We start from the raw sequence: 16,984 nt of genomic DNA on the forward strand, positions 1-16,984 counted from the left end.
TATAAGATTAAAAGACTTATAATTTTTAGAGACTAAGGACAGTGCCTTAAAGTTCCAAGAAGTAAATGACAAACATTAACCCTGTAATAATTTGTTTTGTGACGTTTTTAAGTTTTACATATATTTTATCATTTCTTTATGTTTTTAATATATCTAAAGCATCGGTCAGTTAGTGACCGTGTATAAATCCGGAGTCATTTCGTTATTTTTTATCTTCCATCGTGTCACCAACTCGACAACATATTTTCGCACTAATGAAGGATTTTCGTGGTTTTCTCCATGTGTAACGTGTATACGAGCCAGTTTCCCTTAGAAAATCCTCCACGAAGGCATCCCTCCCTTTAGGCAGTTAGCCCTCGTGTGCTTTGCCATAACTGAATAATCCAATCGCACTAATGAAGGGCGGGGCTTTTCTCATTATTTCATATTTTCCGTGGTATCTTTCAGGAAGTACCACAAGACACTCTGGTAAAATCTCGCAGATGGCTATAGGCTCGAAATTCTAAATTTTTAGAAGCATAAGCTTGGCAACATAAGCTGTCTGTCACTTTGCTTTAGGTTCCTTACCAGTGCTAATTTAACTTGCTGTCATGATTTCTGTTAGTCGCTATTGCTCCGCGAGGACTTAGAGTTAAGCCAAAGTATAGTCAGGAGTGCTAATTTTTTACTTTAATTAATCCAGCTGTGAGTCATATGTTTTCAACGTGTTTAAAATGGTGGTGATTAAAGCTTTTCCCACAATAAGGGATAAAACTCGTTTAGAATCTGAATGAATATGAAGTATCAGAAGGCAGTGGAACATTTAACGTCTTTCGTTTTATGGAAAGCTGAAATCATAAAGTTGTACGGAAGGAAGCTGGATATGGAGGTAATACAATTTGTTGTGCCTACGTTGCTGCCACATATTCAAATTTTTGTGGTATTCCATTAATTTGGAAGAATGTTTAAAGCTTTTGGAGTAAAAGATAAAAGTTGTAGTTTGGCCGGAAATTGCTAGATATGGGGATAAATACAGTGGTAGAAGTGCAGATTTGGCCTTAATTATGAGACTTTGCCAAAGAGGGAATAGAATATTCGGAAGTAAACAATAAGAATGCTGAATGGCAGAATAATTGATTAGATAAGCAAGGTGGCGGTCACTAAGGAGATATGTGAAAAAAGACGTGGGTAAATTAATCGTAATAATCTTGCAGCAAACCTGAATTTATACATGAAAAAGTAAAATTTAAAATCAAAATGAAATATTGTAAAAGAAGCAAAAATATGAAATTAAATCAATAAATTTATAGATTTGCTTGTTATAAATAAACACAAACATTAATATTTTCAAAATTTATCTCAGAAATAAGACAAACCTTGAACTTTCTTTATAAACACAACAAAACTATCCTTTTTCAATGGATCCCTTAACATGTAGGTATTCACTTAAAAAGCATGTTTTTGAGGAATTAATGGATAATCTTAAATCTGACCGGGCAGAAAGAGCAACAGGCAAATCCTGGGCTAGCATTCAAGACACATGGAAAAAGTTTTGTCAAAAACTCTGTAAAGAGGCTGTGTCAAACTTCAGACTGCAAACAGGTCACGATTGCATGGAACATCATCGCAATAAAATTGACACCCTTCCATCTAGTATATGCCAAATTTGCAATTCGGGCATCATGAATGCAAAGCATCTTCTTATATGCCCAGAACTAGATAAAGAGTCGCCAGAAACGTGGTGAGATAAAGTAAATTATATTGGAATGCCAGAGCCTTCATGAACTCCTTGTAAAGACTACCTCACTTATGTTCCTTTCCTTGTTGTTTAAATTTTTAACTTTTTACCTTCTGTTCCCATGTTCATTTATTCTGATTCTTTATAAATGTTTGTTCCTTTTTATTATTTGTCATTCTTCATGTGTGATACTTGAGCTGTTTTATATGTTTGGATTGATATTTCCAATAAAGCCATTTGTAAAAACAACGTATTTTCAAAATTAAACTCTTAAGTATTTAAAAAATGAGCAAAATGGTAGTCAAATCTCATATTCAAAATTCAAATGTCAAAATTTGGCGTATATTACTCATTTTTGGGTCTAAATATTACTTTGTCTTATATAAATTCAGAAATATATCTGAGATTATTAAAGCACGACTTCCCACTTACGAGAGCGCGTTAAAATAATCTTTAATATTTCATCATTTTATTACTTGTTTTACTCTTACAAATGTTATTACACTGCTGGCCACCGTAAACGCAACACCTTGAAGGAAGCATGCAAATAACATGAAATTTACAACATGCATTAGCGGAGGTGAGATATGCAAATGTTTAGAATTTCAGTGCAGACGCCCATCATGCGCACGCCACTTCAAAGCGCTATTTAAGGTTTAAACAATTTCAAGTTCGGCAATTGTGTTTTTCTTGTGGTTTAAAAAAAAATCAGTTATGTCTTGTTGTAAACAGCGATAATCGTTTGATCAATATCCGAGTTCGACAGAGGAAGGATAGTGGCCTACCGAGAGTGTGGATTATCTTTCAGGGAAGTAGGTACTCGTGTTGGAGGAAACCAAACAACTGTAATGCGGATATGTGACCGTTGGATGCGGGAGAGTACGACGGACCGACGTATTCGATTGCATCCACCTCAGTGCACCACTTCACGTGATGACAGGAACATCGTGAGCATGGCACTGACGGATCGTTCAGTCACATCACGAACCATAGCACAGCACAACAGCACATTCAGTCTGCAACGCATCATCCAGTGTCAGCGCGTACCATTCGAAGCCGTTTACAGCAGAGTGGTCTGTCCGCAAGACGTCCATTGCTTCGTCTACCCTTGACTCAGAACCACAGACGTCTCCGCCGCCAATGGTGCGATGAAAGAAGGATGTGGACGGCACAATGGAATGAAATTGTCTTTACTGACGAGTCACGCTTCTGTCTGCAACACCACGATGGTCGGATTCGAGTCTGGAGACATCGTGGAATGAGGATGCTGAACAGCTGCACACCGCCACACTGGTCCTGCAACGGGTATTATGGCATGGGGTGGTATTAGATATCACTCTCGCTTTCCTCTAATACGCATTGCCGGTACTTTAGCCAGCGCTACATCTCCGAGGTGTTGGAGCCAGTTGTCCTTCCTTACCTTTAGGGCTGGCCCACAGCCATATTTCAACAGGATAATGCGCGACCACAAGTGGGACGTATTGTCTAAGGGTTCTTTGTCAATCGCCAGATTGAATTGCTTCCCTGGCCAGCTCGCTCTCCGGATCTTTCGCCGATAGAAAACATGTGGTCCATGCTTCCTGAACGATTGACACAGATTACATCCCAAGCTGCCACACCAGATCAACTTTGGCAACGTGTGGAAGCTGCTTGGTTTGCTGTACCCCAAGAACACATCCAAAGTCGCTTTGAAAAAATGCCGAGGCGTGTGGCAGCGGTGATCTCCAACAATGGGGGGCGGCTACTCTGGCTACTGATTCTGGAAGGAACCATACTTCACAGATGTCTATAAATTTAATCATTTGATACTTGGTCAACATGTTAACTACTAAATAAATTTTGTTTTGCTATCTCTTGTCTTTCTTGGTCTTGCAATTTGGGTGGTCAGAAGTGTAAATAAAAATAAAGTCCAATAGAATTTTTATTATAGTATATTAAGGTTTTAAGACAATAGAACCGTGATCTCGTAAAGAAAGCAAAGGCAAAATATTGTTTTTTAGCATGTGGCTAAGTTAAACATAGAAATTGAATTAATAATGAATTAATCATTTATTAATTCAATTTCTATGCTATTCTATTCATTTATTAATTCAATTTCTATGCTATTTATTAATTCAATTTCATCATTTATTAATTCAATTTCTATGCTAAGTTAAACATAGAAATTGAATTAAATGATGTAACGAAAATTAATTGCTCGAATACCGGTTTCTTCAGTTAAATAGCGGTCAGTTAAATATATATATATATATATATATATTTCCGGTGTCTGTATTAGAACTAACCAGAATTATATGTCATATGGCAATTTTTGTAGACTAACCATAATTAAGTGAGAAGTTAAGTGGCTATTTTGTTTCAAATCATATGTCAAGTCAAAAGGCCCGAAACCATATTAACAAACTGAGACTAATATATATTTAAATAAAATTGCAACAGTTACTTTAATTTTGTTCTGCGTTAGTTGCTGGTTAATTAATAATTGATTTGTATGCATAAATCTCACACAAAATTCAAATAAATAAAGTTGAAGATCTAAGCAAACAAAAATTAAGCTCGAAACGTAAGAATTTATTTTAAACAAATTTGAGATATAGCTTTAAAAATAAAATAATTTGTTATTTTAAAATTTGTTCGCATACAGGCATTCATTGTTTGTTTGGTAAGAAAAAGGAATAAACATTGTTCAAAAGTGAAAAATCTTCAAAAGCTTTATTTTTTAGCTGGAGATGGCTTGTACATCTGAACAATCCTTTTGTGTGTTTTAAAGATGAACACGGAAGACCCAATACCAGGGATTCTTGCAAGATTCTTATTTTGGGACTGGCAGTCATCTATTTTTGTCAAATTTACTAAAATTTGCAATAAAGTTTCATTTAAATTTATAAATGGTATGGAAATAATTCAAAAGAGTTGATCCCTTCTTGAATAAACAAGCTTTATTTTTTAGGGAAAGGAGTTGAAAGAGCATATCTTCCGAAAAAGTAATTAAAAAATGTTTACATGTTGTCTTTCCACAAAACCTCGAGATCAGTGCCCTTCAATTTCTCAGCAAATTTCTTGTCCATGCGTTTGCTCTGTTCATCAGAGAAATAGTTTTTCCAACCTCCAACGATCCCTTTTCGTACAAAATGAGCATTATCATCTTTTTTGGTGTAGTCTCGTTCTTGTTTTTGAGTAGGTGAAGCACCGAACATATTTTTAAACTCCCTTGGTAGTGTAGAATTCATTATTTCTTCCTTAGACATTGATCGTAATTCTTCGATACCTTTATTTACAACCTTCTTCATGTAATCAAAGCTACTAAATTTCACAATATTATTCAATTTTTCAGGATCATTTCGTAGTGGCTCTGCATATGCAGCATCATCGATAAACGATGCCATTTTAAAAATTGCACTCCTTATATCCTTCTTCATTTCCTCATAAGTTAAGAAAAGTACGTTGGGATCATTCCTGTAAAAGCAGATAGTAAATGATGCAGATTATGTTAAAGAGTCAAAAGTTTTTTCTAGACTTTATGAAAAAGTTATACTATCAAAGATACATTACCATTATTTAAAAAGAAAAACATTAGTACAAGCAAACGATTTTAAAACTAAAAATGCTGCATATTTCCTTCATTATACGAACTGCCCGAGCAACTTCGATTTTTGCTTCTTGCGACAGTTGAGACTGATAGAATACTGATATTTAAAACAACAATACAGTATTAGATATTAAGGTAATGTAAATAAATATATTAAGGTATTTCTCAGTAATTGTCTAAAATAATACAACCATTTTCAAAATTTTTGAAATAAAGAAGATAGTTTTGCAAATTCATATACGTCTTTTTCCCTACCACACACACACACACACAAAGTACAATTAAGATAATAGAATAAAAAGATTGCAATCATATGTAATGTGTGGTTATAAACGAAAGAAAGGTTAATTTAACTACATCAATTGTCAAACCGTACAAGCAATAAAACTAAGAACTGGATTGGACTGTCTAATTTAGTTAACCCCACGTAAACTGTCTGCACGTCAACTTTCACTGAGGGCGGCTGGGACTAAAATCTGAGAGACCCGTACCGTCACCAGCGGAACCTGGAAATTGCTAGCTAGAATTCAGCTACCTAGTACTTCAACACATATTCCAGTATATACACATCATTCCAGTACATATACTGAAATTCAGCTGATATTCTAAAAAGGTTTATGAAGTTCTTGCTTACATGCTTAAATGTTATACTTTAATTAATATCTCACTAGATTTTGTTAGAGATTTAAATGCTTTAGAATTAATGAATAACTGCTGTGTCATTTGTTGATATATGTATCAGCGTAATTAATTTCAGGTTTTATAGAATTCAAAATAAGTTTATAATAACAATATCAGACACAGAAGTTTAATCAGTATCAAACATGCAGCAATAAAGCGTAATTTTTGATCGAGAAATACATATTTTCTAAATGCACAAATTATCTTTTTCAATTAAAAAATCATAAGTTTAAAAAATTGATTGCGCATCCCTTAGAATGTTTTGATGGGATGAAATTCTGTTAGTGAAGAGCATGTAGCCATTTTCAGCACAGCGAATCCGATTTCGGAAAAGTAAACAAATACCCTTTTTCAGTATTTGGATAATTTACTCTGCAGTTAATAACACAAGTATAAACCATTCTTCAACAGATTATTAACAAATGAAATATTTTAAAATCTTATATAAACTTTTATGCAATATACTGTGATAAGATCGCATAAAGGAAGAAGAAACTGAAAATTAGTATGGACAAGGATGTCTGGAGAGCACAAGATGAATATCATTATTATTTAACTTCCGAATACGTTTTCAATAGTTGTTAAGTTGAATTAATTGTTTTAAAAATAATATTAATAAGTCGGCATTGTTTCAAACGCAGGCTCGAGAGCCACGTATTGCTCTCGCACGTAAAATGTAGAGATTTTGAATTTTTTTGAACAAAAAATGAGGAAGATATAGGTTTTTCTCTTGCTGATTGTATACAGCCTTTCATTTCATACTTTTTCACAGGTGTTCGCAATATTTTGTCTTCCGTCTGTATATGTGTGTGTATGTGTATAGGTTTACACCTTTAATTCTACTTTCCTGTTTATACCCACCCCCTTAACTTGATTTAAAAGTCTGGATTTATTTCCGCAGGCGTTGGTCGCAGTCATGTACTTCCAATTACAGAAGTTTTTTAAGTGTCGAAAACAGTAATATTTTGAAAATGTCAAATTAAAAAAATTGGAGAAATAATGAAATCTAACTTTTCGTGCGATCTCCTGATTCCTATACTATTATATTTTGTTAAATTTTATACTCGTTATAAAAAAGAAAATTATAAGAAGTTTAAAGTTTATTTGACAGTAGAAAAAATTGCCCGGGATATTTAATTTCAAAATTTGCAGTTTTTTATGTCATTTTCAAGTTGCCTTGAGGAATCAGTTAATTAAGTTAGAATAATTCGAAGAGGAAAGTTTAAATGAAGTGCAGGAAAAAGTGTGTATATTTTAATAGACTGTACGAAGAAGTCATGTGGTAACCACATCAGATTTTTTTAAATTCAGTGCCCTTTTAATTTGGTTGCCATATTCACTCTTTGAATGTTTGTATATAAACTCAATATTTAACTGTAATATAAGATTTATCTTTTCCTGCCTTTATTTTAGGCCCGAAAGATCAACTATATATAACTATTTGGAAAGAAATTTTGATACTTAGTCATGACTTGCGCCATTATAAAATAATTTTTATATAGTTACCTGTGAGCATACCAACTAAGAACATGATCGAAGTAATCACCATAATCTACTTTTCCAGCAATGAAGAGCTCAAAAAACTCATCAAACGTTCCGTTGAACTCATGTTCGGGAACATTTCTCATATGGTGGAAATAAGAAACACAGCAGTCTTTTGGGTTTCTTGTCAGATAGATATACTTGGCTTTATCCGATTTTGGAATTAGATGATAAGGAAGATGGAACTTTATAGCATTAGGTCTTGGCATCTCTTCTGCAGCGCTAGCACCTGTAAAGTTCATTTGGATACAATAATAAAAGACAGGTAAGTAGATAATCTAATATATTTAAATACAATATGCAACAGTTTGTGAGTCAAATACAATTTTAAATTGGTTTTAAAGATTTAAAATGGTAATCAACGGCTTTATTACAGATAATAAATTAAAAATTTCAATTCGTATTATTCACTGAATTATCTATATATTTAAAGAAGAAAGTCTGCGTGCTTGTTCGCTAATAACTCATTCACTACTATAGCTATCGTCCTCATTTTTTCGAGTGGCAACAGTCTCGCATGCTGGATATAAAAATTTACTTTATTTCAAAAAGCTTTGCCACTGCTCGCTTTCAAATCGTAGAGTTTGTTAATAAAAAATTCCTAAACTTTACGATGTAAATAAAAATAGCATTGCCAAATATTAAATACATTATTCCCGATTCCTAAAACTCATGGGAAGCCATTTCGACTGTTTCTATCTTCGTATGACTTTAATCAGCCGATATATTAATTAAAAACTCTGAAAACACTAATTTTCGTACTTTTTTTTCCCGAGTGACAACAGTCTCGCGCGTTGGAGATAAAAATGCTTTATTACGAAAAGAGTTGCTACAGCTCGCTTTCAAATCGTAGAGGTGGTTAATTAGAAAGTTCTAAGTTTTACAAAATCTACACATACAAAGAATAGTGTCTGTGTGTTTGTTTGTTTGTTCGTTTGTTTGTTCTAATTAACACATGTATTTCTCAAGAATCAGTTTCCAAAACATATTTTTCTCCCGTCTAGTGTGAAATTCAGTCTAATAACCAAGTAACCTGATTTTAATAAAATACGCAGTTCTTGTTTAAATGATGTTCCTCTGACATTGATAGACCTGCTTTATATATTAATATTTAGTTTTGAATTATTAACAGAAGAAAGTCATATAAAAGTGCTAGATAGTATTCCGTCTTATTTGCAAAAAATCATTTTTACAACTGCTGAAGCAACGAATAACCTGCATAAAAATGAGAATCTGTGTAGCAGTACACTAAATTCTCCCTTTGAATTTCATTTGCAAATTACCATGAAAATCTGATCTACCCCAGAAATTGCCGAATTTATTTAAAATTTACTTTTATTTGAAAAACAGAAAGCTCATTTATTTCTTTTTCCTTCATTATGAAAGATTACCAAAACACAAAATTTCATTCATTTTGCTGCGAAAGATAGCAGTTCGGATGAAATATTATAGCCAGAAAAGCGTAAAAGAAGTAAATATAGAATAAAAAAATTACACTCGTCCTTGAATTAAATTTTTCAAAGCTAGTTTACTATGAGTTTTGATTGGGAGTCGATTTGTAACTGTATAAAATTTTAATTTGAGCTATACAAGCAATTAAATTTTTATTTAGACCAGATATTTTGGTGGCTGATTTTCTCGGCGACTGCGAAAAAAAATAAGAAGAGCAGCTAAAGATTTGTAACAATTAGAGTGGCTGATAGTTATTACCTACATCAACCCATTATGCGAGTACTTACATCCATTGATCAGGCCCACCGAACTATGTTGGCAGCTGGAACTGCGCTTGTCGAGGGACGTAGACTAATTCAGTTTCTTATTTCTTAGTTAAGGATCTCAGAGCTTCCATAAATTGTACATGCCTTTCGTTATTAATTAATTCGTAGAGAGCTCTGTTCGTTTCCATCCTTTTCTTTTAAAGTGGGGGAAGATTTAAATGTGAATTTATTCTGAGTGTCGTAACTATTGTAAGGGGTTACCATTAAATATTTCGGTTTCAATTCTTTATTAGTCCAAAGGGGCAATTTGCCCAGAAGGACTATGAATTTCGTTTTGTCTTCTCACTACAACATTCCCTCTATGCCCAGATTAGCATGAAAAGTTCATGCTGTGTTCCCGCTGTCAGAACTTCGTATGCCATAGAAAAGCGCTTCAAGTAGTAGAATGAGTGCAGCACAGTAAATCTAGGAGGGGAGCACAGAAGATGGCGGTCGTTTTGCCATTTTACGTTAATTTACTACAAACGTCGTTTCGGTTTTCAGTTGTTGCCCCCAAATATAGGAGCTCTGTATTATATTTAATAATTATATAAAGAATGAAGAATCTGCTTAAAGTTTTCTGGCATTGTGATAAAACAACGATACCTAGAGCCATCAAATTTTCAATAACGTCCGTTTCCACCCGAATATGGGCATGTGGAAACCCTAAATTGGAATTTGTTTTATTACCTTTTTCATATTTTGTAAAACCTTTTTGATTAACAAACTCAAGGATTTCAAAGCAAACGATGGCAACGTTGTACAGAAAAATCATTTTTGTCTCCAGCGCGCGGGCATGTGTGTCGGAAATTCTAAAGACATGCTCATTTAAAAATTATTTTGCGATATTGCTGTTGAACTGAATGGTTATGGTTTAAGTGCGAAGAACATGATATTTTATAGATAAAGGTAACACACAAAACGCTAAAAAAACGCCCCTTTGGGCGTAAAGTAAAATCTGAAAGCTTTCAGATTTTTATTTACTAGCCCAAAAGGCGTTAGTCCAGAAGGGCTGTTAATTTCATTTTGGCATTTTGCGTTGAAACCTTTAAATGTTAGTTCACTGTTGTCACCAAATATTACAGCCCTGTATTATATTTAATTAATCATATCACAGTGATTTAGTGGAAGGCTGAAATTTGCTGAAAAATATGTTTTAAAATCGTAATTTCTTGTTACTTTATCAGACAATAATGGAGTTACTGAAGTTAATTCTGCTTCAGCGAAAATATCATTACAAGCTCATTTCACTTTTACAAATTACGCTTTTTAACGCAGAGAGTTTTAACTTATTTCTGAAAATAAGATGCACGCAAACTCAAATATGTTCAGCTTTGCAATTCGGATAAGGTGAAAAATAAGTAAATTTAATAAAAGGGACTAACTATATATCATGGAAAGACCTAGCATAGAAAAGCGCTTTATTTACTACTATTTGTCTAATGATTGAATTATTTTATTATTAAGCTTTTTTGAATTCTTTTCAGATATAATTCGTTTGATAAAGTGCTAGTGAGAATCGTTTGAGAGTTAGAATTTAAAGCTTATGACTAGCTTCTACGCCGCCCAGACGGGTTGGTGTTGGTGTATTTAATTATGGCAAAGCACACTAGGGCTATCTGCCTAAGGGGAGGGATGCATTTCGTGGAGGACTTTCTAAGGGAAACTGGCTCGTATACACGTTACACATGGGGAAAACCACGAAAACGCCCATGTAGCCAGCCCGTTCGCGGGATTCGAACCTCGGACCGAACTACCAGTGTTCAGCGACTTTACCGCTCGGCCGCTGGTGGGCCCTCCGCCCAGACGGGAAAAAAGTAGTGATTCTGACTGCCGCACCAAAGGGCCCGGGTGCGAATCCATAGAGCCCAGGTGCGGAGAAGACATGGATGTAAATTGTCTGCCCCTTCACAGGAGGTAATAGTGGCCGCCTGTGCATCTGTAATAAAATGATCGCAGCTTCTGCCTTAGCAGTGGCCAAAGCTTAAAATGGCTAGTTCCCAAAATAAAAGAAACATTATTTTAACTTCTGTTAGATAAATTGAATAATGCAATGGTGTAGTAAAAAACTAAAATATATGAATGATTTTTTAAAAATTTAAATATGGGGCTTTTTATAGGAAAAGAACTTATTTACGTTAGCTAATAATTCCTCTTCAATGAATTTAAATGCGCTTACGTTTTATGAATGAAGTGCATACAGTTGTTTAATTTGCTACTGGAAATAAAACGCTTACAAAACATAAATGTTGATCATATTATTAGGTTGCCGTAAATAATATATAAATTTAAGGGAGTTATTACCTGCCATAGCAAGAAAAGGACTTGCAGACCACAACTCTATTTCTGATTCTAAAGGCTTTCCCATTCTAAAGATAAGAACAAGAATATGTTGCGCCCATGTTGTTCCACATTTAGGGTAGGTCACAATAAACACATCATCATCTCGAGGCTTGTAGGCAAGGGCGGAACGGAATGTTTCTGCATTAAAAAACGCCGGAATCTGGAAGCCATCAATAAACTGCGATACCGTTGAAGTTACAGGAACTTTAGACATTGTGATTGCTGAAAGGAGATGGTAGAAAATTCATAGTAATTCAAAATGATTCATCCAATATCAAATGACTATGTGTTTTATGTTTACAATCAAAGAGTAATTAAACACCAATAATTAGTCATCAAGCAAATAAGAAACTGTTCAAGAATTTTCCCTCATTTTATAAATGATCTAAATCAGAGCTTCTCCAAACTGTTCCACATAGCGATCCTTTTTATCCAAGCAAATATTTTTGCGGTCCTGAGTATAGACATATAAACTACGAATTAAAGTACGAATAGGAATTAAAACATTTCATGATAATAAATCACAAAGAAAATTTATTTGAAAGCAGTTCTTCGACATGCATATGAATTAAATTTAATCAAGCAGTCTAGATGAAGCCGAACATTTAAGATAATGAGCTGAGTGTGCTTGTGTACTTTATACAAAGATTTAAATCTTGAGTAAATATTTAACACCGCAGTACGGAGAGTTTTTTCTAACTTCTTTGCAGAGGTGGCCGACTCTTTATCTTGTATAAATCTTATTATTAAAAATGCCGCTTTACATAAATATGTAGTACAAAATGCTAGACGTATGTTAAGGAAAATTTCAGAAATTCAGTGCTAATCCATAGCCAAAACTCATTTAAGGATTTTGCGAAAAACTCAAGTTTCAAATTTGTGTTGTTAGAAGACTTGAGAATTTCTTATTGAGCATTTAAATGTTTGATGTTAATCATATCAGTTGAGAGTGGTATACGAACAAAGTTTTCTTTTCTAACACCCACATTTGAAGGACAGTATTTTTGAGATTGTATTTCCAGATTTTTTAAATACCCAGTTATAACTTTTCGAGTTAAATCTTTGGAAAAGTGAGTTGGAATTTTTAAATCTTCTGCAGCTGTAAACATTTCTATAGATTCATTTTTTACTTTGTTTTTCCATATGCTCAAGTTTTTAATAAAACTTTCGGTTTTATATTGTAACGTAAATATGTTGCATGTATTTATTTAAAGTAATACTCTTGAATTATTCAGTTTTTTAGCAAAATGTGATAAATAACATATTTTTAAAAGTCAATGATAAAAACAACAATATCAGATTTCTGTTCAATTAAAAATATATATGGATCATTTAAGCTCTTAACCAGTTTTTTATGTTACTATTCTCTCTTATCAATCACACTTCTATTTCCCTGCCGGAATGTGAATTTGTGGCTCGCGCGATATTCAAATTAGGTAGAAAGAAAAGTCTATTTAGGAAGGTTTTAGAAGGTAGAATTAGTGCATGTTTTGGCTGCTTGAAGGATACGTTGCTAAATTTGATTCTCTTGTGATTAGCATTTTGCGGTGTTGAGTTATTCTTGCCATTAGGCTTGTTTACGCCGACCTTAGTCAAGAGCCAGTTTCCCCGTTATTTCAGTCGTAAAGCCGTGAGGTTAACTTATTTTCATTAATTTTAGTTGATCCATTATTTTAATTTAAGCCATAATAGTTCGCTTATGTAAGCATGAATTAGTGCTGAATGTTAAACTTTATTTAAACTAATAAAAGTGTCTTTTATACCTTTGCTGTCTCTCTGAAACTTTCAATAAAGTTCTGACAGCGACGTGGCCGGCGCACACTAAGATCTTTGCATATGCAGACGACGTGGCACTGATTGTAAGGGGAAACACACGGGAAGAGTTACAGCGAAACTGCAACGAAGTGTGTGAAATTTTCCACGAACACTGTCAAAAACTGAAACTAACAATAGCTGAGCATAAGTCCAAAGTCTTACTAATTCCGAAAAAGGGAGGCTCACTAGTAAGACGCAGTATCATCAAAATTAATAACCAACGTCTGAAGATAGTAAATCAGCTGAAGTACCTAGGAGTTACGTTCGATCATAAAATGACAAGGATCCCCCACATTCAGGATGTAAAAATATGGACAATAGCAATTGCTAAGCAGATGAGACTCTTCTACGGATATAAATGGGGCCTTAACCCGCATATCCAAAAAGTACTCTATACAACCGTAGTTGAGAAAATAGTAACATATGCCGCCGCAGTATGGGTACATCCAATGCAAGGCAGGAAAGTCAGGCATCTCAACACTATCCAAAGACCCTTTGTATTGGGAATCACCAGAGCATATCGAACCACTTCAACTGATGCTATTAACGTGCTCGCCGGCTTTCTTCCTCTGCACATTCGTGCCGAAGAAGAGGCAGCACGTCAACAACACGTCCTACAGCTCAAAAGAGCAGTCACTTTCGATGAAGAGAATTTCTATCCTGAAGACTATGAAACGAATATCTGAACACTCAACATCCACCCAGCAGTGAAAAGCAAGGGAGTTTTTATCACTGTTAATCCTACTACAACCCATCGTCCCGGAGAATTTATCATCTACATGGACGGGTCAAGAATAGATGAAAAGGTAGGATGCGCATATGTAGCCATGACGCACGACACAGTAAACGAGCAATGGAAAGGTCAACTCAGACAGAATAACAGCGTCTTCCAGAGCGAAGCGGTAGCAATCGCAAAATCAATTCGCTACCTGCACACACATCAGCACAGCCATGCTACCATCAAAACTGATAGTCTATCATCACTGTATGCCATATGGAATCCGGACCACCCATCAGACATCATACAGGGCATACAAAAGGACCTCAGGGAAAACTTTCCTTATCGCACGAAACTAGAATGGATGAAAGCTCATGCCGGCCACCAAGGCAATGAGCTAGCTGATCAACACACCAAGGAGGCAACGACAGATCCATCCAGTACGCAAATAACCATTCCATGGCCCCACTCGTTTCTCAAAAAGACACTTCACTTAAAGGCCACCGGTTTATGACAAAGTGAATGGGACACCAGCGCCACCGGGAGGCGCACGCACTACTTTATCAGCTACGTGGATCCCATCAGAAACACTGCCAACACACAGCTGGTAAGATTTATATCCGGACATGGACCTTTTCCGGAATACTTCCACAAACGCGGCATCAGCCACACAAACCAATGTGCGTGCAGAGAAAATGGCTCACCAGAGCACTATCTTACGTCTTGCCCACTTACAGAAGGGCTGCACATCAATCTACCTCAGACGAACCGTCAAACCTTTTGTAAGTACATGATAAAACAGCGGCACCTAATTTAAAAGATAGTATAACTGATGGACAAACTGTCTGACTTAAACACAGATCTGTGCCATCCTTAGATTTTTCACTCTACCTGTAATATAACTGCACGTAATATCTACACCAAGTGTATCAGCATTTACCACGAGTACGATGGTAATATAAAGTAAATATAATAAAATGCCAGCTGCACCATGCAATGTACTGTAATACGTAAAATAGGATAATGACCTTAATAAGTAATGAACATAATAAGCATTATGAACTTAATAAGTAAATGCATACGAAAGCAGTGTATATCTTATAGGTATCTTAATTATGAAAGTAACATAAATTCAGTGTAACGCAAAAGTAATAATAATGTGCACAGTATGTATTATAATATTAACGCACATAGAGAATTAGTAAAGAAAGTGAATAGCATGTGCACTCCTTAAGCGTTTATGTTTTAGACGTAAAGATAATGCAATGTAAATGTATCATAAGGTAAATGCAATATAAATGTAAGTAGTACCATTTAATGAACATAATAAATAAATGCATACGAAAGCTGTGTATATGTTGCAAAAGTCTTAATTATGAAAGTAACATAATTTCAATGAAACACAAATGTAATATAAATGCAAACAACACCAAGTAATGAAATTGTGAAGGTGGTGCACATAGAGAGAGCACCAGTAAATAATGTGCATAGCATGTACCCTCTTTAAGTATCTTAATTATGAAAGTTCTAGATGTGAAGATAATGCAATGCAAATGTAACATAAGGTAAATGCAATATAAATGTAAATAGCACCATGTAATGAACTCAAGAAGAAAATGCAAACGAAAGCAGTGTATATGTTATAAATGTCTTAATTATGGAAGTAACATAATTTCAATGTAATGCAAATGTAATGTTAATGTAAACAACACCATGTAATGAATTTGTAAAATTGGTGCACTAAACAATGTGCATAGCATGTGCCCTCGTTATGTGTTTATATTTTAGATGTGGAGATAATGCAAAGTAAATGTATCATAAGATAAATGCAATATAAATGTAAATAACACCACTTAATGAACTTGTAGGGTTTATATTTATTTTAACTAACATTTATTTTAAGTTTAAACTACCTTTCCTGTCAAGCCTCACTTTCCCCTGGAACTGCCAATGCCAGAGTATGTAAATTTTAGTAGAACGCGCAAGGATTCAAATTATCAGCGGAAGTATTCTGAGTTAAATAGAAAGGAAACGAGTTCAAGGTGTGCTGTTCTTACTTCACGAGCGCGGAGGTAGTTGGCCAGAAATTGAAAAACCCCGCGTTTCGGCCTGTGTGCTGGCCTGGAAGAATTGTTAATCGCTCAAGTGATCTTCAAGTTTGCTGAATTAGCAGCGGTATTGTAAAACGCGGTGAGGTTAGTTACTTTTAGAGAGCCTCGTAGTTAGAGTCTTGTCTTTAGTTTCTTTTCAGGTTATTATTTTTATTTGACCGCCGAGTTGGCGCAGTTTGTGAGCGTCTAGAGCACGCACTTGTAATTTATTACGTTGAATAAAAAGGGACTTAAACCCTTAACAAGACTCTGTCTTTTATACAGTTTCAACAGTCACCTCTTGGTTGCGTGCAAGTTGGAGGCGCGCAACGCTACATTGGCGCCCGAACACTTATCGAACTGAAATGGCCGAAAATTGGATGGAAGCCGCTGGAAAACACCAAGAAATGACAAGCCAATTGGAAGGATTTGGATACTTGGTCCAGACTTTGAGAGCGTCAATCAAGCCAAACGTCCATTTCGACGGAAAAAATTCGGTGGCGGTATTTCTAGAAGGTCTAGAAAACCACTTTCAGCTCTACCCTGTTCCTGAAAGACAAAAAGTTGCCATCGCCACATCCGCACTAAGAGGACAGGCCGCGCTATGGTGGAAGAATATAGGCAAATTTTTATTAGGGGAATTTGGAAGCCAGACATATACATTTGAAAATTTCAAAAAATCGTTAGTAAAGGCCTTCCCCATAGTGAAAGATCGAGCAAGGCTGGAAGCCG

The 16,984-nt window shown here is 35.0% G+C and overlaps 1 protein-coding gene across 1 annotated transcript in view; it reads right to left on the reverse strand.

Annotated features, from left to right (window-relative positions):
* Window positions 1–4,399: 4,399 nt before the first annotated feature.
* Window positions 4,400–16,984, reverse strand: part of LOC118195026 (sulfotransferase ssu-1-like) — a 41,015-nt gene continuing 28,430 nt past the window's right edge. The window contains exons 2-4 of the mRNA XM_035366259.2: window positions 11,591–11,851; window positions 7,494–7,758; window positions 4,400–5,173 (exon numbers count right to left, since the gene is read on the reverse strand). Coding sequence (XP_035222150.1) covers window positions 4,717–5,173; window positions 7,494–7,758; window positions 11,591–11,843 — 975 coding nt within the window. The 5' untranslated portion in view covers window positions 11,844–11,851 and the 3' untranslated portion in view covers window positions 4,400–4,716. The remainder of the gene's footprint in view (window positions 5,174–7,493; window positions 7,759–11,590; window positions 11,852–16,984) is intronic.

This window comes from Stegodyphus dumicola, chromosome 5 (genome assembly GCF_044657685.1).
Source record: "Stegodyphus dumicola isolate Sdum_Otavi_A_Nest chromosome 5, ASM4465768v1".
NCBI classification, from domain to species: domain Eukaryota; kingdom Metazoa; phylum Arthropoda; class Arachnida; order Araneae; family Eresidae; genus Stegodyphus; species Stegodyphus dumicola.